The 21967-nt window shown below is 43.5% G+C and overlaps 1 protein-coding gene across 5 annotated transcripts in view; it reads right to left on the reverse strand.

The window, feature by feature from the left end:
• Positions 1–21967, reverse strand: part of LOC143766246 (uncharacterized) — a 188456-nt gene that overhangs the window by 139574 nt on the left and 26915 nt on the right. For 4 of the 5 annotated variants that reach the window (XM_077253770.1, XM_077253772.1, XM_077253771.1 and 1 more), the window contains exons 11-15: positions 19564–19661; positions 19275–19365; positions 14618–14715; positions 14329–14419; positions 9632–11651 (exon numbers count right to left, since the gene is read on the reverse strand). In XM_077253770.1, the coding sequence (XP_077109885.1) occupies positions 10291–11651; positions 14329–14419; positions 14618–14715; positions 19275–19365; positions 19564–19661 (1739 nt within the window). In that variant the 3' untranslated portion in view covers positions 9632–10290. Of the gene's footprint in view, positions 1–9631; positions 11652–14328; positions 14420–14617; positions 14716–19274; positions 19366–19563; positions 19662–21967 lie in introns of those variants that run through there. The other variant, XM_077253773.1, reaches the window with a different exon arrangement.

The following is a 21967-nucleotide window of genomic DNA, read 5'->3' on the forward strand; positions in this document are numbered from 1 at the left end:
CATCCATGTGGACCATCGAGCATTGCACGGCACTCATCGGTGAACAAAACAGTTTGGAAGTCAGTCTTCATGTATTGTTTGGCCCACTGGAGCCATTTCTGCTTGTTGCAGTGGATAGAGGTGGTCGACAGGATGGCTTACGCACAGCTGCAAACCTCTGAAGGACCCTGCATCTTGTTGTTCTGGGGACGTTGGAGGCACCAGCAGCTTCAAAAACTTGTCTGCTGCTATGACAAGGCATTTTTGCAGCTGCTCGTTTAATCTTACGCAATTGCCTGTTGGAAAGAGTCCTCAATTTTTCCTTATCAGCACGCACACGTGTGTGCTGGGAATCAGCTACATACTTCTTGATTGTGCAATGATCACGATGAAGTGTCTTGGCAATGTTGATTGTAGTCATGCCTTGACCTAAATACTCCACAATTTATTGCTTCTCAGCAGCCGACACATCCTTTTTCTTTCCCATTTTGGCAAAAAATGTAGGCTGCTTAATAATGTGGAACAGCCTTCTTAAGTAGTCTTACCTTTATTTGGACACACCTGCCAAATTAATTTGCACAGGTATCTGCAATTGCTTTCAGTGATCTAAAGAGCCCTGACACTCATCACCATCAAGGAGTTTAAATGACAAACAAAAAAATTCTAACCTTATCACTCCTAAACTATGTGCATAATAATTTGGAACACAGTGTATACTACATGAGCTGTGTTATATACTACGTCGCTATGCTCTATACTACGCGGGCTGTGCTATATACTACGTGGGCTGTGCTATATACTACGTAGCTGTGCTGTATACTTTGTGCCTGTGCTATATACTATGTGGCTGTGCAATATACTACGTGGCTGTGCAATATACTACGTGTCTGTTATATACTGTGTGGGCTGTTATATACTGCTTGGGCTGTGCTATATACTACGTGCCTGTGCTATATACTATGTGCCTGTGCTATATACTACGTGCCTATGCTATATACTGCATTGGCTGTGTTATATGCTACGTGGGGATGTGAGACTATTTTGCCCGGGGCCCTCAAAAACCTGCAGCTGGCCCTGGCTTCACTGATTGGTCGCGGCCGGCCCAAATTGGCGCGGGATTTGAACCACGCTTTGCTAATTGGTCGCACCCGGCCGGCCGAATCCTGTGTATTCATTGCATTATTCTGAAATCTTCATAAATAAACTACATACATAGTCTAGAATACCCGATGCGTTAGAATCGGGCCACCATCTAGTATATATATATTTGCCTAATGGGTACTCCCATCTGTTTGTCTGTCTGTCACTAGCTTCTGTACGGAAATCCCGCATCGCTGATTGGTCGCGGCCGGCTGGGACCAATCAGCGAGATTGGGGCGGGATTTGGACACCGCTTCACTTTTTACTATTGATGCTGCCTATGCAGCATCAATAGTAAAAACATAGAATGTTAAAAATAATAAAAAAAACCCAAAACATTATATTCTCACCTTCCGAAGTCCGCCGCAGCCTTTCCCGCTCCTCGCACTCTGGTCCCAAGAATGCATTGCGGCAATAACTCAATATCACGTAGCGGTCTCGCGAGATGATGACCGCTACATGATCTCGACTCATTGCCACAATGCATTCTTGGGACCGGAGCGCGAGGAGCATTGGCTGGATCCGGGAGCCGACGGAAGGTGAGTATATAACTATTTTTTATTTTAAATTTTTTTAACAGGAATATGGTGCCCACATTGCTATATACTACGTGGGCTGTTCTGTACTAAGTGGCCTGTGTGATATACTGCGTGGGCCGTCTGATATACTGAGTGGGCTGTGTGATATACTGCGTGGGCTGTGCAATAAACTGCGTGGGCTGTGCAATAAACTACATGCCTGTGCAATATACTGCGTGGCAGTGTTATATATTGCGTGGCTGTGCTATATACTACGTGGGCTGTGCTATATACTACTTGCCTGTGTAATATACTATGTGGCTGTGCAATATACTACATGGGCTGTGCTACAGTATATACTACGTGGCTGTGCTATATACTACGTGCCTGTGTTATATACTACGTGGGCTGTTATATACTGCATGGGCTGTGTTATATACTGTGTGGCTGTGCAATATACTACATGGGCTGTGCTACAGTATATACTAGTGGCTGTGCTATATACTGCGTGGGCTGTGCTATATACTACGTGGGCTGTTACATACTGCATGCGCTGTATTATATACTGCATGGGGTGTGTTATATACTACGTGGGCTGTGTTATATACTACGTGGGCTGTGCTATATACTACGTGGGCTGTGCTATATACTACGTGGGCTGTGCTATATACTACGTGGGCTGTGCTATATACTACGTGGGCTGTGCTATATACTACGTGGGCTGTGCTATATACTACGTGGGCTGTGCTATATACTACGTGGGCTGTGCTATATACTACGTGGGCTGTGCTATATACTACGTGGGCTGTGCTATATACTACGTGGCTGTGCATTCTAGAATACCCGATGCGTTAGAATCGGGCCACCATCTAGTATATATACACACTGTGTGCAGAATTATTAGGCAAGTTGTATTTTAGAGGGTTATTTTTTTTTTATTATTGATCAACAACTATGTTCTCAATCAACCCAAAAGACTCAAATATCAAAGCTTAATATTTTTGGAAGTTGGAGTGTTTTTTTTTTTCAGATTTGGCTATCTTAGGAGAATATCTGTTTGTGCAGGTAAGGCCGCTTTCACACTTCAGTTGTTTGGCGTCAGTCTAAATCCGCCATTTTCCTCAAAAAACGGATCCGTTACATCCGTTTTTTCAACTATTGTGACGGATCCGTCGATCCGTCATTATGTCGGGAGTGACTGACGCCAAAAAACTGAAGTGTGAAAGAAGCCTAACTATTACTGTGCAGAATTATTAGGCAACCTAATAAAAACCAAACATATTCCCATCTCACTTGTTTATTTTCACCAGGTAAACTAATATCACTGCACAAAATTTAGAAATAAACATTTCTGACATGCAAAAACAAAACCCCAAAAAATTACTGACCAATATAGCCACCTTTCTTTATGATGACACTCACCAGCCTTCCATCCATAGATTCTGTCAGTTGCTTGATAGGTTTACGATCAATATTGCGTGCAGCAGCCACCACAGCCTCCCAGACACTGTTCCGAGAGGTGTATTGTTTTCCCTCCCTGTAGATCTCACATTTTATGAGGGACCACAGGTTCTCTATGGAGTTCAGATCAGGTGAACACGGGGGCCATGTCATTATTTTTTCTTCTTTGAGACCTTCATTGGCCAGCCACGCTGTGGAGTAGTTGGAGGCATGTGATGGAGCATTGTCCTGCATGAAAATCATGTTTTTCTTGAACGATACCGACTTCTTCCTGTACCATTGCTTGAAGAAGTTGTCTTCCAGAAACTGGCAGTAGGTCTGGGAGTTGAGCTTCACTCCATCCTCAACCCGAAAAGGTCCCACAAGTTCATCTTTGATGATACCAGCGCATACCAGTACCCCACCTCCACCTTGCTGGCATCCGAGTCGGAGTGGAGCTCTCTGCCCTTTACTGATCCAGCCTCTGGCCCATCCATCTGGCCCATCAAGTCACTCTCATTTCATCAGTCCATAAAACCTTTGAAAAGTCAGTCTTAAGATATTTCTTGGCCCAGTCGTGACGTTTTATCTTATGTTTCCTGTTCAAAGGTGGTCATTTTTCAGACTTCCTTACCTTGGCCATGTCCCTGAGTATCGCACACCTTGTGCTTTTTGTTACTCCAGGAACGTTGCAGCTCTGAAATATGGCAAAACTGGTGGCAAATGGCATCTTGGCAGCTTCACGCTTGATTTTCCTCAATTCATGGGCAGTTATTTTGTGCCTTTTTGCCCAACACGCTTCTTGCGACCCTGTTGGCTATTTGCCAAGAAACGGTTGATTGTTCGGTGATCACGCTTCAAAAGTTTGGCAATTTCAAGACTGCTGCATCCCTCTGCAAGACATCTCACAATTTTGGACTTTTCAGAGCCCGTCAAATCTCTCTTCTGACCCATTTTGCCAAAGGAAAACAAGTTGCCTAATAATTAAGCACACCTTATATAGGGTTTTGATGTCATTAGACAACACCCCTCCTTATTACAGAGATGCACATCACCTGATTTACTTAACTGATAGTTGGCTATCAAGCCTGAACACCTTGGAGTAGGACAACATGTATAAAAAGTATCATGTGATCAAAATACAACTTGCCTAATAATTCTGCACACAGTGTATACACACATACATACATACGCAGTCAGACTTGCTCCCAAGTGACAACTAGTGTCCACTATGTCAGTGAATAGAACACTACAGACATGGCTGACACTCTAGTTAGCATATGACAGCAAGTGTGCAAAGCCTCCTCTGCTAGAACCGGCAGAGCCTAATCATGTATGTATTATATTACATTATATATCTGCTCTACATATACCGTACATACATACACACATATACCGTACAATATATATATATATATATATATATATATATATACACTGTACATACAAATACACATACATATACTGTACATACACATACCATACATACACAGATAAACATACAAATACAGTACATACAGATACCATACATACTGTATACCGTACACAGATACCATACATACATATACCGTACATGCAAACACACACATATACCGTACTGTCATGGTTCTCAATGGCAAGAGAACGTAATAAAGCATACAAAAGGACTAGCTCTTGGAAGATGGGAACTCGAGCTGACCATGAGCTAAACCTACCGCACAACTAACAGTGGCCGGGTAGCGTGCCTACGTTTTATCCCTAGACGCCCAGCGCCAGCCGGAGAACTGACTGACCCTAGCAGAGGAAAATACAGACCTGGCTTACCTCTAGAGAAATTTTCCCCAAAAGGCAGACAGTAGCCCCCACATATATTGGCGGTGATTTTAGAGGAAATTGACATACGAAGTATGAAGATAGGTTTAGCAAATTGAGGTCCGCTTACTAGATAGTAGGAAGACAGAAAAGGGAACTTCACGGTCAGCTGAAAACCCTTTCAAAATACCATCCTGAAATTACTTTAAGACTCTAATATCAACTCATGACACCAGAGTGGCAATTTCAGCTCACAAGAGCTTCCAGCCTCAGAAATATTCAATCACAGAGAACTGGAACAAAAATGCAAAACAAACTTAGGACAACAAGTCCAACTTAGCTGATAGTTGTCTAGGAGCAGGAACATGCAACAGAAAGGCTTCTGGTAACATTGTTGGCCGGCATAGAAATGACTGAGGAGCAAGGCTAAATAGAAAACTCCCACATCCAGATGGAAAACAGGTGAACAGAGGAGATGAAGCACACAAGTGCAGTACCACCAGAAACCACCGGGGGAGCCCAGAAACCAAATTCACAACACCGTACATACATATACAAACCGTACATACACACACATACAGTTATACACACATACAAATACACATACTGTACATACATGGACACAGACATACACATACTTTACATGCATACACACAGACATACAAATATACCATACATACACACATACCGTACATACACAGATACACACACAGATTAGAAACATACACATACTGTACATACACAGATGCACACATACATACATACTAATCTCTGATATTAGGTGATCAGATGAGCCCTGGAGGAGGTCAGCCACTTAGTTCAGCTGGAGAGGGCTGCAGAACTGACTGTGGGGGATGGGGGACATAGCACAGCAGCACCAGGGGGCTGATATCAGTCCTGTCTGCTCTGTCCCGTGCAGTGAGCTCCTTCCATATCTCTTCACAGTGAGGAGGAGATGCTGCAGCCTGCTGGGAACAGAACAATGGAGGGAGCTGAAGACACACTAAGTCCTGCTCTTCCGCCACTGCTGTCCCTGTGTGCTGTGTGGCCCAGGGCCCCTGACTGTAGGTGAGTACTCACCATTGGGACGCGCCATGCAGGAGGAAAGACGACAGCCAGTGAGCGCTCTCCTCAGTCTGGTGAGGAAAACGTTCATTGGCTAGCGTCTCTCCCTGCATGACACGCCCCCTTTTTAACTCCTGCACTCTGCGTCCTGCTCTCTCCCCGGCACTGGGTGTTCCCATGATTACAGGAGGGAGTGAGAGGGGCCCGATCCTGCATGATACCGGGCCTGCCTACAGGGGCCCCCTCCACCGGAACAGTGCCCCTAGGGCAGCGGTGGCCCTAGGCAGCTTCCTAGTCTGCCTGCCCCTAAAGCCGGCCCTGTCCGCAGCGTTTTTGGACACACGGAACAGCACAAAATCCACAATGTAGTGCACAATCAATGTTAATCTATGTGAATTCAGAATTTGGTATTCACATGCTGTGGAAAAATATGCATGGATTTGCAGCGTTTTATTTTCCGCAGCATCTCAATTCTTTTTGCGGATCTGCAGCATTTCTGCACCCATTGACTACCACTGATTCAGTCAAATCTGCAGCAAAACCGCAGGTTTGCGATTTTGCTGCGGAGTTGCGTGCGAAAAACAAAGCAGAAAGGAAGGAGGGAGAGAGTGTGGGCGCAGACTGTGTGTGTACGGAGAAGATGTGTGTCTCTGTGTGTGTGCAGGTCCGTGTAGGCAGGCATTTTCTGATGGGACTACTGCTCCTATCCGGCTATGTCTGCTTTCACATAGAACAGTGACAGCATGAGCTGATGATGGGACAGTAGTCCCATAAGACGATGCCTGTGTTCCATTGTAAAAAAAAAACAAAACAAAACAAAAAAAACACGTACAACAGACAGTACATACTCACCAAACACCTAGTCCCTGACGCCCTTGATCTCCTGTAACAAAAATAAGATGATAAACCAACCTATACTTGCCTTTCCGTTGTAGTCCATTTAATAACGAGTGTCCCACGACGATCTCCTGTGTAGCACAGTGAAATCGGGAGATGTGACCGTTCTACAGGGCCTTCCGTGATGCACAGACAGGAAGTAATCCTCTGCAGTGTATCCCGCCGCCGTCGGGAGAGAGGTCACCTGAGTTCATACTGTCACCGGCAACGCTGTGTGAAAAAATTCTCAGGCAGCGGAGCCGTAAAGTGAGAGCCCAAACGCCGGTGGCCTTTCAGTGATGCACTGCAGGAGCGATTATCTCCTGTCAGTGCATCGTGGGAGGCCCTGTAGAAGAGTGACATCTCCCGATGTCACTGTTCTACAGGGGAAATTGTCGTAGGACACTCGTTATTAAATGGATAACATCAAACAGGGAGTATTTGTGTTGGTTTATTATTATTTTTTTTTTTTTTTGCAGGAGATCAAGGGTGTCGCAGGAATTAGGAGTATAATAAATATGGGAAACTGTGTGGTGTTTTATTTCATTAAAAGACTTTATTCTGGCTGTGTCTTTATTGACCATATAACAACTATAGGATTAGTAATGGATAGGTGTCTTATTGACACCTCTCCATTACTAAGCCGTGGGCTTGATGTCACCGGACAATACAAAGGTGACTTCAACCCCACAACTATTACCCCACTTGCCACCGCTACAGGGCAAGTGGGAAGAGCAAGGCTAAGAGCCGGAATTGGCGCATCATAGAGAGGAGCCTTTTCTGGGGTGGCTAAGAGCTGGTGTTTGTAGCCCGGGGGCAATATCCATGGTCCCTTCCTAGGCTATTAATATCAGACTGCTGCTCTCTGCATAGCCTTTGCTGATTACTAATTATGGGCGAACCCCACATCATTTTTTTGGGGGGATCCCCTATTTTAATAGCCAGTAAAGACTAAATATACAGCTGTGAGCTGATATTAATAGCCTGGGAAACTCTATGGGTATTACCCCCTTCCCAGGGTATAAACATAGTTCCCCAGCCGATAGCTTTCCCCTCTGCTGGTTTTGAAAATTGTGCAATAACCCACGCCAGTTGTTTTCCATTTTTTAAAATTAAACAGATATTGCGCTTAAGGTCGGGGTCACATTTGCAAGAAACTTGCACGACTCTCGCACTTCAATACCCGGAACTTCCGCTGGCACTCGGGACCGGAGTGTGTGGCTGCATGTATTTCTATGCAGCTGAACGCTCCGGTCCAAGTGCTGGCATAAGCGCCAGGAATTGATGCAAGAGACTCGTGTGAGTTTCTTGCAAGTGTCACCCCGGCCTTAGGGTATGCTTCCATGGTCAGGAAACGCTGCGGATTGGACGCTTCGTACAGCCGCAGCGTCCAGATGTTACAGCATAGTAGAGAGGATTTTATGAAATCCCATCTCCACTATGTGTTCAAAGATGCAGGCCTGCGTATATGTACATGCGGCAAGTCTTTATAGACCGCAGCATGTCTATTCATCTGGCGGAGACACTCAGTCTCCGCAAGATAAATTACACAGTCTATGCATAGGATGCGGTGAATCCGCATGTGTTCAATGAACACATGTGGAATCACGGCAAGTACAAAAGCTGGCAGAGCTTTGAACGGATCGGGTATCTGCTGCGTCCAAAGCGCTGCATATCCGGACCATGGAAACATACCCAGCCCAGAGAGTGTGTGTGTGTGTGTGTGTGTGACTGTGTGTGTGTGTGTGTGTGTGTGTGTCTGTGTCTGCCTTTATTTAACTCTTTATGTACCATTTTATTATGTTCATTACTAAACATCGGGCTTGGTATTATCTATCAATCTATTATCTATCCATCATCTATCTATCATCTATCTATTCTATCATCTATCTACAGTATCTGTGTGTGTAAACATTATTCTTCAATGGAGTATGTAAATGAAGAGGTTGGACAAGAAATTACATCATAATTCTTTTTTTTTCTTAAATAATATATCTTTATTTCGCTTACAAAAACGCATACAAATCCGCATGAAAAAGACGCACGAAAATCCGCATCAAATCCGCATGGATTTTCAACTGCGTTTTCTGCCAAGAGAGGAAGAATCTGGGCAGAAAATTCCACAGGCAAATCTGCAACGTGTGCACATACCCTTAGAGGGAACTTTTCATATTGTCCACTGAACTGGAGTTGAATTAATTTATGATAGAACATAGGAGCTCACATGAGTTCTGACCACAAAGTAGAGAAGATATTAGTGCTTCCTGTTACAGGAGAGATTGTGCGGTAATCCAAAATTGTTATACTCGAAAACATAATGTAATTTATGACGTGGACTGATGTCATGAACCAGGGCTCGAGCCATGCCAACACATCTCCTGAGATGTGAAGAAATGTATATTACGGTCATCAACCACACACAGCTTAGAGATACATCATGATACAGGTGTAATATTCTTTGTGTAGGAGGTCGCAATCCTCTTTGAAATTATTCCATTCTCTTCTCACAGAGACTGAAAAGTCAGACGACTAAAGGGAGACTGTGCTATTATTGTACATAAATTGACACTTGACCAACGTTAATAATTATTAATGTCATTTACTATTCTAATAAATTTTATTTTCTGGCCTCTCAGACTCAAGCATGGATAGTCCCAGTACAAGTTCTTATGTAAAAGACATTTATGGAATTCCAAACAAAAATATCTTTCAGGGTCTTGAAGGTAAAAATATCAGACCTTTATGTATTAATTACAGTCCATCAACTTTTTTTCCCCCAAATTCAATTTTGGAAAGTTTTTAAGTAGTTCATGTAGGTGGGCTGCATGGCCTCTTTGTACTCACTGAGAGATAATACTAATCTCCCTCATTTCTTACAGTGTTGAACTTTGTGGAATAAGGGAATCATTATTGTTATGGATATTTAAAGAGGGACTCGTTCTACAAGTAGGATTAGAGGATTCAGATTTCTTTCCTTATTTGCAGATAAGACGTTCTCTATTCAGTCTCTTGCTATTCATTTTGGTGGAATATATCCTTTCGTGAAATATTTATTGTCAAGTGCAATCTGTAAAGGCAGAATTAGTTCCCTTTAAAAACATTACCTTTTTTCAGAAAAAAATACATGATGGAATCAGATCTTGAATTTATGATAAACAATGGGAAATACCCGAAAATAAGCTGAGGCACCTAATTTTAGCATAACAAAAATTGGGAAAACTTATTGGCTCGAGTGTAAGTCAAGGGTGGGAAATGCAGCAGCTACTGGTAAATATAAAAAAATAAAAATAGATATCAATAAAATTACATTAATTGAGGCATCAGTAGGCTAAATGTTTTTTTGAATATTTATTTAAAAGAAAAACAGTAAACTAGTTCTATAATTGGAAAAGAGGGTCAACAAAAACTATATGGTATCAAAAATAAACTTTAAAAGTACAAAAACCTTAGCTCAATCAGCAACCAAGCTTAAACACAGGAGTTAAGATCCTTCAAAACTGGATTCCTCTTCATCATCTGTATGTCCAAACAGAGCTTCAGCTTCAGCTGGTATGAGGTTATCAGCATAGACATTGTCATCGTCACTGAGTTCGCAAACATCACCATCACTGCTGTCGTTCTCATACAAAGCGCTGTTTTCACTGCCATCCATAGCGTTACTAATGCCACACTTCTTGAAGGCCCGTTCCACCATGTCCTCCGGAATATCTTCCCATGCATCACGAACCCACTTTGCTATCAATTCTATGTCGGGATTCATCAGATTTCCAACTTTTGTCAGTCGGGCTTGATCAGATGACATCCATTCATGCCACATCTTTCGCACACGTTCTTTGAAAGGTTTATTTAAACACACATCTAGGGGCTGCAATACAGATGTAAGTCCACTTGGAATAACTGCCAAAGTAACTTCAGAAGACTTTGCCAATGTTTTTATTTCATCAGATGTGTGGGCTCTGTACATATCCCAAACTAGCAATGATGGTTTTTTCTTTAAGGCTGCTCCTGGTCGTCCGTTCCAAATGTCTTCCAACCATTTTTTGGTTTCGTCTTCATCCATCCATCCTTTAATATGAGCGCACACTGTAATTCGTGGTGGGAATTTAACATTTTTAGGCAAGGTCTTTCTTTTAAAAATAACGACGGGTCTCAGCTTAGTTCCATTAGCCAAACATGACAGAACGACTGTGAAATGTTTTTTTTCATTTTCTGTGGTTCTGGGTAAAATAGTTCTGTTTCTCAATCTTGACCCAGTTCTGTTGCTTGGAAGATCAAAGGTCATAAGTGTTTCATTCATATTTCCAATATCTCCCAGGTCATAGTTATGGTTCCTTCTTTGATTTATGATGAATGAATGGAATGACATCAATTTTTCATCAAGGTCTTTTGGTAACTTCTGTGAAATCTTTGTTCTTTGCCGCAAACATAGGTCAAACCTATTCATGAAGCGGGTACACCAGCCTGCTGACGCAGCAAAATTTTCAATGCCTGGTGCTTTTAATTTGTCGTCTTTAGCCATTTGAAGGGCACGTAAGCGAATTTCCATGCGTGTTACGCAGTAACCATTTTGACGACAATCCATAACCCATTTATGCAATTCAGTCTCTAGAGCCTCATAAGAAATCTTTAAACCACGTCGAGCTTTTTTTGCCTTTGGAATCTTTTCCAAGTCAGCTTTCATTTTCCGCCACTCCCTCACTTGTTTTTCACCAACACAAAATTCCCTACTTGCAACACTGTTATTGCTTTCTTCTGCTCTTGACACAACCTTAAGTTTGAAACCAGCTTCATATGACCTGCGTTTTTGTTTTAGTCCAGGATTAGAAGTATTGGGATCCATTTCTATCAGGATAAAAAAAAAAACAACTTTAAAAAAAGAAAGCCGTACCATAGCGATTGAATTCTCAAAATACATACTGTATATCCAAGACTGGAGATATATCGGTACTTGTATTAAGCAATGCTGGGGCAGAGCAATGGGGCGTGACCAAGCACGGGTAAGACTGTAAAGGCTACATCATTGGTCACAGCCCTGGAGAAGAGCGGAAGAAGAGCTGCCGCATCTGATAAGGATGCGGTGTGCCCCAGGTACCAGAACACAGAAGCAGGCAGGTTCTTGCCCAGTATGGCATGGACAACACAGAAGCTGCCGGTGTGCAGGAGAAGAGAAGAACAGTGATATCAGCAGTCAGGGCCGGCTCCAGGTTTTCGTGGGCCCTGGGCGAAAGACTCTGTGGGCCTCTTTAATACATACCACGATTCATAATGTACAGATACGGCAGAGATATATAGGTATAGTACAATACCAAAGATTTCACTTACTTCTTACATTACATGAGTGATATCTATTGTACAATAGCTCAGAAACAGGACAGTGTAGTCCTCCATATAGTATTATTGGCACCACATAGTGCTCCATACAGAATAAGCCCCATAAATTGCTCCATATATTGTTCCATACAGTATTATGGGCACCACATAGTGCTCCATACAGAATAATGATCCCAATATATTGCTCCATGCAGAATAATGGATCCTATATAATGCTCCATACAGAATAATGGACCCCATATATTGCTTCATACAGTACGATGAGCCCCATATAATGCTCCATACAGTATATCCTGGGCCCCATAAGATGCTCCATGTATAACGGGCCCCATAAGATTCTCCATATATAATGGGCCCCATATGATGCTCCATATATAATGGACCCCATATAATTCTCAGTGGGCCCCTTTAACACATACTACGATTCATAATGTACAGATACGACAGACAAATATTGGTATAGTACTGGGTGGGCCATGTATATGGAAACACCTAAATAAAATAGGAATGGTTAGTGATATCAACTTCCTGTTTGTGGCACATTAGTATATGGGAGGGGGAAAACTTTTCAAGATGGGTGGTGAACATGGCGGACATTTTGAAGTCGGCCATTTTGGATCCAACTTTATTTTTTTCCAATGGGAAGAGGGTCATGTGACATCAAACTTATTGAGAATTTCACAAGAAAAACAATTGTGTGCTTGTTTTAACGTAGCTTTATTCTTTCATGAGTTATGTACAAGTTTCTCTTTGTTTACAGCCATTGACATGTCGCAGAGGTTAACACGTGAGGAGCGGATAGAAATTGTGCTGATGTCTGGTGAACGCAGTACCCGGGTCATTGCAGCAGATTTCAATGCAAGACACCCTATGCAACAAAACGGTCACCATTCCCATGTTATTTAGGTATATCCATATAAATGGGCCACCCAAAAAAGTTTGCCTCATCACTGAACATAATGTTCTGTGTAAACTGAGGGTCCTGTTCAAATTTTTGTTTTGCCCATTCTGCAAATTCAGCATGCCGATCTGGCATCAGTTGAACATCGCTTCGGCAGATATTAACTACTCACAAATGGCACCCTTACAAAATCCAGCTGCTGTAGCATATCAACGAGGATGACCCCAAGTCGGCGCGCTGAATTTGCAGAATCAGCAAAACAAAAATATGGTTTCGATGTCCCTGACGGCGAGTGGGCCCCCTTGCCTGCTCAGGGTCCTGGCGCTTGCCCTACCAGCAGTAACTGGACCATCCACAGAGGCTGCAGGCAGGGAGAGACCGGAGAACAGGTAAGAGGGACCCTCACTCGAGTATAAGCCGAGGGGGGCTTTTTCAACATAAAAAAGTGCTGAAAAACCCGGCTTATACTTGAGTATATACGGTAATTATAAATTCGGCTAATGTTCTTCTCTATGTCACATGAGCGAATGTTCCAATTTATGGTTATTCACAGGCAGCACTGTGCCCGGATTTTATGCAGAAGATCAGATATACTATATATTCTAAATGTGCCAAGTGTAACTCAGAGGCAGACGATCTGTTTCTTGTATTGAGACTGCCGGGAAATTAGTGAATTTTAGAACAGGTTATCAAATTTGTTGCCGAAAGTCTGAATATTGTTTCGTCATTTTATTCTACTGTTTATAGTTGAGTGTAAAAACGAAGATTTAAAAAAAAAAAAAAAAAAAAAAAATCACACTTGGCGTCATTGCTCAATGAACGGTGTCTCGTCATAAAAGTGAAGTTTGGCCAGAAAGACTGGACCTTTGTAACGACCTTTTCAGCACATTCAGCAGCACAGAAGGAAAAGAAAGTAGATTCATCCCATATGTCAGGATTCTAGGTAGGCAACAGTATAATTACCCTTGGATTTCTCTTAGATGCCCATCATACAGATTCTATTATTTTTTACATGGTTTTCTAAGTTGGCAGCACATTCTATGTACATTGTAATTTAGATTTAAAGCTTAGAGATCTGGGCAACTAAGTGTTAGCATTTTCTAATTCTGACCGAAACAGGTATCACTCCAAAAGAAGGACTTCCTATGCCCAAAATAATGGGAAACGTTTTGGAGAAATAGCATGTGGTTGTCTACCAGCACAATGCCCAAAGCAGACCACAATGCCAATACAGCAGCCACAGGTGGAGACTCTATGACTTCTCTGCATTTAGAGGTTACTACTCACCTGGGAGGTTATCTGTAGGAATCTCCTCTTTACTCCACTCATCACCCCTCACATATGTCTCTGAAGTATTAATATGAGTCAGATCTTCACCCTGAAACAAATATTATAAAAGTCACAGACAGATGGAGAAGTCCCATCTATGATCAGCTCTAATCCTGCCATCTCCACCGTTCTCATTACACAAGTATAAAACATATAATACTGGTGGATAAAACAAGACTGAACACAAGACCTTCACAGCCGTCTACACATCATAGGGGAGATCTCATGACACCTTCTCTCCATCTACCTGATGATCCTGAGGAACACTGGGATCTTCTTGTTCATAGTCCTGTGGAAGAAGAGGATGGGGACATCTCTCTGGTGTTGTCCTCTTACTGGATAGATCTGGAGGAAACACATACAGGGACTGAATTCATTCTTTACATACAGATAATTATAGGCCGTGTGTATTTAGTCCTGTCTATTACCCGGTGATGTGAGGGGCTGGGGAACCGCCATCATGACGTCCTTATAATACTCAACAACAAAACAGGCCACATATAATGCTCCATACAGTATATCAAGAGGCCTATAAGATGCTCCATATATAATGGGCCCTCTATGATACTCCATATGTAATGGGCCCCATATAATGCTCCATATACACTGCTCAAAAAAATGAAGGGAACACTAAAATCCCACATCCTAGATATCACTGAATGAAATATTCCTGTTGTAAATCTTTATTCATTACATAGTGGAATGCGTTGAGAACAGTAAAACCTAAAAATGATCAATGTAAATCACAACTAATATCCTATGGAGGTCTGGATTAGGAATGATACTTAAAATCAAAGTGGAAAATCAAATTGCAGGCTGATCCAACTTCAGTGGAAATGCCTCAAGACAAAGAAATGATGCTCAGTAGTGTGTGTGGCCTCCATGTGCCTGTATGACCTCCCTACAATCCCTAGGTATGCTCCTGATGAGGCTACAGATGGTCTCCTGAGGGATCTCCTCCCAGGCCTGGACTAAAGCATCCGCCAACTGCTGGACAGTCTGTGGTGCAACGTGACTATGGTGGATGGAGCGAGACATGATGTCCTAGTTGTGTTCAATCGGATTCAGGTCTGGGGAACGGGCGGGCCAGTCCAGCTTTAATGCCTTCATCTTGCAGGAACTGCTGACATACTCCAGCCACATGAGGTCTGGCATTGTCCTGCATTAGGAGGAACCCAGCGCCAACTGCACCAGCATATGGTCTCACAAGGGGTCTGAGGATCTCATCTCGGTACCTAATGGCAGTCAGGCTACCTCTGGCGAGCACATGGAGGGGTGTGCGGCCCTCCAAGGAAATGCCATCCCACACCATTACTGACCCACTGCTAAACCTGTCATGCTGAAGGATTTTTCAGGCAGCAGATCGCTCTTCACAGCATCTCCAGACTCTGTCACATCTGTCACACGTGCTCAGTGTGAACCTGCTTTCATCTGTGAAGACCACAGGGCCCAGTGGTGAATTTTCGAAACCTGGTGTTCTGTGGCAAATGCCAAGCGTCCTGCACGGTGTTGGGCTGTGAGCACAACCCCCATCTATGGACGTCAGGCACTCAGACCATCCTCATGGAGTCGGTTTCTAACCGTTTGTGCAGACACATGCACATTTGTAGCCTGCTGGAGGTCATTTTGCAGGGCTCTGGCAGTGCTCCTCCTGTTCCTCCTTGCACAGGCTGAGGTAGCGGTACCTACTGCTGGGTTGTTGCCCTCCTACGGCCCCCTCCACGTCTACTGGTTTACTGGTCTGTCTCCTGGTAGCGCCTTCAGTCTCTGGACACTACGCTGACTGACACAGAAATCTTTCTTGCCACAGCTCGCATTGATGTGCCAACCTGGATGAGCAGCACTACCTGAGCCACTTGTGTGGGTTGTAGAGTCTGTCTCATGCTACCACGAGTGTGAAAGCACAACCAACATTCAAAAGTGACCAAGACATCAGCCAGAAAGCATTGGTACTGAGATGTGGTCTGTGGTCCCCACCTGCAGAACCACTCCTTTATTGAGGGTGTCTTGATAATTGCCAATAATTTACATCTGTTGTCTATTCCATTTCTATTCCATTTGCACAACAGCATGTGAAATTGATTGTCAGTGTTGCTTCCTAAGTGGACAGTGTGATTTCACAGAAGTTTGATTCACTTGGAGTTATATTCTGCTGTTTAAGTGTTCCCTTTATTTTTTTGAGCAGTGTATAATGGGCCCCATATAATGCTCCCTATATGATAGGCCCCATATAATGCACCATACAGTAAATGATGGGCTCCATATAGAATAGGCCCCATATAATGCACCATACAGTATAAGATGGGTCCCATAAGATGCTCCATATATAATGGGCCCCATATGATGCTTCATATATAATGGACCCCCATATATTGCTGCAAACATTAAAAAAAAATATATATATATATATATGAAACACCTCTCCTCGCGGCCTCTGCTCTGCCCCGGACTCCTCAGCGTCGGCGTCTTCCAGTTCTCCACACTGTGACTGATCAGAGCAGAGGGCGCACAATAGTCACATCATCGTAAGCCTCTGACCTGAAACGTCACAGTCAGAGGACACAGAAGACGGCGCAGCGGTGAAACGGAGGCGAGGTAAGCATCGCAAGTACCGGGGCCCTAAACAAGCGCCGGCACAGGTACAGGGCCCCCAAAGCACTTTGATGTCTCCTACGGTGAGTGGGCCCCTTGCCTGCTCAGGGCCCCAGCACTTGCCCGGGTGCTGACGCTGGCCCTGTCAGCAGTAACTGGACCACCCACAGAGGCTGCAGGCAGGAAGAGACCAGAGAACAGGTAAGATGGACCCTTGCTTGAGTATAAGCCCAGGGGGGCTTTTTCAGCATGAAAAATGTGCTGAAAAACCCAGCTTATACTCGAGTATATATGGTAATTATTAATTCGGCTAATGTTCTTCTCTATATCACATGAGCGAATGTTCCAATTTATGGTTATTCATAGGCTGCACTGTCCCCGAATTTTATGCAGAAGATCAAATATACTATATATTCTAAATGTGCCAAGTGTAACTCAGAGGCAGACGATCTGTTTCTTGTATTGACTGCCAGGAAATTAGGGAATTTTAGAACCGGTTATGAAATTTGTTGCCGAAAGTCTGAATATTATTTCGTCATTTAATTATACTTTTTATATTTGAGTATAAAAGTAAGGCTGATTTCACACTTGCGTTTTGATCTGCAGCGTTTTTAAAAAAAACGCATGTGGTGAAAAAACGCATGTAAACGCGGCAAAACGCCGCGTTTTTTTAACGCATGCGTTTTTGCACCAAAAAAAAAATTTGCGGCAAAACGCGGCGTTTTCCCGCGTTTACATGCGTTTTTTCCCGCGTTTGCGTTTTTGAAACGCATGCTGAGAAGTGTGTGACAGCTGCCAAACATCAAAATCAACTAGAAAACACACTATTAATAGAATTAGCTAGGGTTAGGGTTAGGATCCCTAGGGTTAGGGTTAGGGGTAGCTTTTTATTAGAATGTCCTGGTCACCAGGTCACTGATAAGCCACCCCCCACCATCAAGGTGATAAAGGGATCCAAACCCTAACCCTACCCCTAAGCCACCCCCCACCATCAAGGTGATAAAGGGATCCAAACCCTACCCCTAACCCCACCCCTAACCATAACCTGAAATACGTGGCACTGAAATACGTGGCACTGAAATACGTTTATATACGTATATACGTATATAAGTGCCACGATATTTCAGTTGCCACGTATTTCAGTGGCCACGTATTTAAGTGCCACGTATTTAAGTGCCACGTATTTCACGTAAATGCCACAATATTTCAGTGCCACGTATTTCAGTGGCACGCATTTAAGTGCCACGTATTTACGTGCCAGGATATTTCAGTGCCACGTATAACCACGTAGTTATAGTATTTATAGTACGTGGCACTTAAATACGTGGCACTGAAATACGTGGCACTATGACTGTCAGAAAATGTTCATTAAACGGTTAGGGGTGAGGTTAGGGGTAGGATTAGGGTTAGGGTTTTCTTTTTTTTTTTGTGTTTCCTTGTGTTTTTCTATAAAAACGCATGCGTTTTTAACGCAAACGCATGTGCATAAAAACGCATGCGTTTACATAGACAGCAATGCATTTTTTTGCCGCGAAAAAACGCATGCGTTTTTTCGCGGCAAAAAAACGCCGCAAGAAAATACTACAGGTAGCATTTCTGCAAATGAACGCACGCGTCAAAAAACGCATGCGTTGCCGAAAACGCGTCAAAACGCATGCAAAAAAAACGCATGCGTTTTTAATGTTAAGTATAGGGAAAAAACACATGCGTTTTTTAGCGCTAAAACGCAGCTTACAAAAACGCAAGTGTGAAAAGAGATTTAAAAAAAAAAAAAAAAAAAATCACACTTGGCGTCATTGCTCATTGAACGGTGTCTCGTCATAAAATTGAAGTTTGGCCAGAAAGACTGAACCTTTGTAACGACCCTATCAGCACATTCAGCAGCACAGAAGGAAAATAAAGCAGATTCATCCCATATGTCAGGATTCTAGGCAACAGTATAATTACCCTTGGCTTTCTCTTAGATGCCCATCATACAGATTCTATTATTTTTTACATGGTTTTCTAGGTTGTCAGCACATTCTATGTACACTGTAATTTGGATTGAAAGCTTAGAGATCTGGGCAACTAAATGTCACCATCTTCTAATTCTATAGAGTAGGGTGGAACCTAACTGTAAGCTATGATCAAAACAGCTATCACTCCAAAAGAAGGACTTCCTATACCCAAAATAATGGGAAACGTTTTGGAGACATAGCATTTGGTTGTCTACCAGCACAATGCCCACAGGAGACCACAACGCCAATACAGCAGCCACAGGTGGTGACTCGGAAAACTCTGTGACTTCTCTGCATTTAGTGGTTACTACTCACCTGGACGGTTATCTGTAAGAATCTCCTCTTTACTCCGCTCAGCACCCCTCACATATATCTCTGTGGTATTAATACGAGTCAGATCTTCACTCTGAAACAAATATTCTAAAAGTCACAAACAGATGGAGAAGTCACATCTATGATCAGCTCTAATCCTGCCATCTCCACCGTTCTCATTACACAAGTATAAGACATATGATACTGGTGGATAAAACAAGACTGAACACAAGACCTTCACAGCCATCTACACATCATAGGGGAGATCTCATGACACCTTCTCTCCATCTACCTGATCATCCTGAGGAACATTGGGATCTTCTTGTCCATAGTCCTGTGGAAGAAGAGGATGAGGACATCTCTCTGGTGTTGTCCTCTTACTGGATAGATCTGGAGGAAACACATACAGGGACTGAATTCATTCTTTACATACAGATAATTATAGGCCGTGTGTATTTAGTCCTGTCTATTACCTGGTGATATGAGGGGCTGGGGAACCGCCATTATGAGGTCCTTATATTACTAGACAACAATATAGGCCCCATATAATGCTCCATACAGTATATTAAGAGACCTATAAGATGCTCCATATATAATGGGCCCTATATGATACTCCATATGTAATTGGCCCCATTTAATGCTCAAAAAAAAATATGAAGGGAACACTAAAATCCCACATCCTAGATATCATTGAATGAAATATTCCAGCTGTAAATCTTTATTCATTATATAGTGAATGTGATGAGAACAATAAAACCTAAAAACGATCAATGTAAATCACAACTAATATCCCATGGAGGTCTGGATTAGGAATGATACTTAAAATCAAAGTGGAAAATCAAATTACAGGCTAATCCAACTTCAGTGGAAATGCCTCAAGACAAAGAAATGATGCTCAGTAGTGTGTGTGGCCTCCACGTGCCTGTATGACCTCCCTACAATGCCTGGGCATGCTGCTGATAAGGCGGCGGATGGTCTCCTAAGGGATCTCCTCCCAGACCTGGACTAAAGCATCCGCCAACTCCTGGACAGTCTGTGGTGCAAAGTAACGTTGGTGGATGGAGAGCGACATGATGTCCCCGATGTGTTCAATAGGATTCAGGTCTGGGGAACGGGCGGGCCAGTCCATAGCTTCAATGCCTTCATCTTGCAGGAACTGCTGACACAATCCAGCCACATGAGGTCTGGCATTGTCCTGCATTAGGAGGAACCCAGCGCCAACTGCACCAGCATATGGTCTCACAAGGGGTCTGAGGATCTCATCTCAGTACAGAATGGCAGTCAGGCTACCTCTGGCGAGCACATGGAGGGGTGTGCGGCTCTCCAAAGACATGCCACCCCACACCATTACTGACCCACTGCCAAACCCGTCATGCTGAAGGATGTTGCAGGCAGCAGATCGCTCTTCATGGTGTCTCCAGACTCTGTCACGTGTGCTCAGTGTGAACCTGCTTTCATCTGTGAAGAGCACAGGGCGCCAGTGGTTAATTTTCCAAACCTGGTGTTCTCTGGCAAATGCCAAGAGTCCTGTATGGTGTTGGGCTGTGAGCACAACCCCCATCTGTGGACGTCGGGCACTCAGACCATCCTCATGGAGTCGGTTTCTAACCGTTTGTGCAGACGCATGCACATTTGTGGCCTGCTGGAGGTCATTTTGCAGGGCTCTGGCAGTGCTCCTCCTGTTCCTCCTTGCACAAAGGCTGAGGTAGGGGTACCTGCTGCTGAGTTGTTGCTCTCCTACGGCCCCCTCCACGTCACCTGGTGTACTGGCCTGTCTCCTGGTAGCGCCTCCAGCCTCTGAACACTATGTTGACAGACACAGCAAACCTTCTTGCCACAGCTCGCATTGATGTGCCATCCTGGATGAGCTGCACTACCTAAGCCAGTTGTGTGGGTTGTAGAGTCCGTCTCATGCTACCACGAGTGTGAAAGCACAACCAACATTCAAAAGTGACCAAGACATCAGCCAGAAAGCATTGGTACTGAGATGCGGTCTGTGGTCCTCACCTGCAGAACCACTCCTTCACTGAGGGTGTCTTGATAATTGACAATAATTTCCATCTGTTGTCTATTCCATTTGCAGAACAGCATGTGAAATTTATTGTCAATCAGTGTGGATTCCTAAGTGGACAGTGTGATTTCACAGAAGTTTGATTTACTTGGAGTTATATATTCTGTTGTTTAAGTGTTCCCTTTATTTTTTTGAGCAGTGTATAATGGGCCCCATATAATGCTCCATATATAATGGGCCCCATATAATGCACCATACAGTAAATGATGGGCTCCATATAGAATAGGCCCCATATAATGCACCATACAGTATAAGATGGGTCCCATAAGATGCTCCATATATAATGGGCCCCATATGATGCTCCATATATAATGGACTCCATATGATGAACCCCATATATTGCTGTAAACATTAAAAAAAAAGAAAAAAGATGAAACACCTCTCCTCGCGGCCTCTGCTCTGCCCCGGCGTCTTCCAGCTCTCTGCATTGTGAGTGATCAGAGCAGAGGGCGCACAATAGTCACATCATCAAAAGCCTCTGACCTGAAAAGTCAAAGTCAGAGGACACAAGACGGCACAGCGGTGAAACGGGGGAGAAGTAAGCATCGCAAGTACCGGGGTCCTAAACAAGCGCCGGTACAGGCACCGGGTCCCCAAAGCACTCCTATGTCCCCGACGGCGAGTG

Source organism: Ranitomeya variabilis, chromosome 4 (genome assembly GCF_051348905.1).
Source record: "Ranitomeya variabilis isolate aRanVar5 chromosome 4, aRanVar5.hap1, whole genome shotgun sequence".
In the NCBI taxonomy this organism is placed as follows: domain Eukaryota; kingdom Metazoa; phylum Chordata; class Amphibia; order Anura; family Dendrobatidae; genus Ranitomeya; species Ranitomeya variabilis.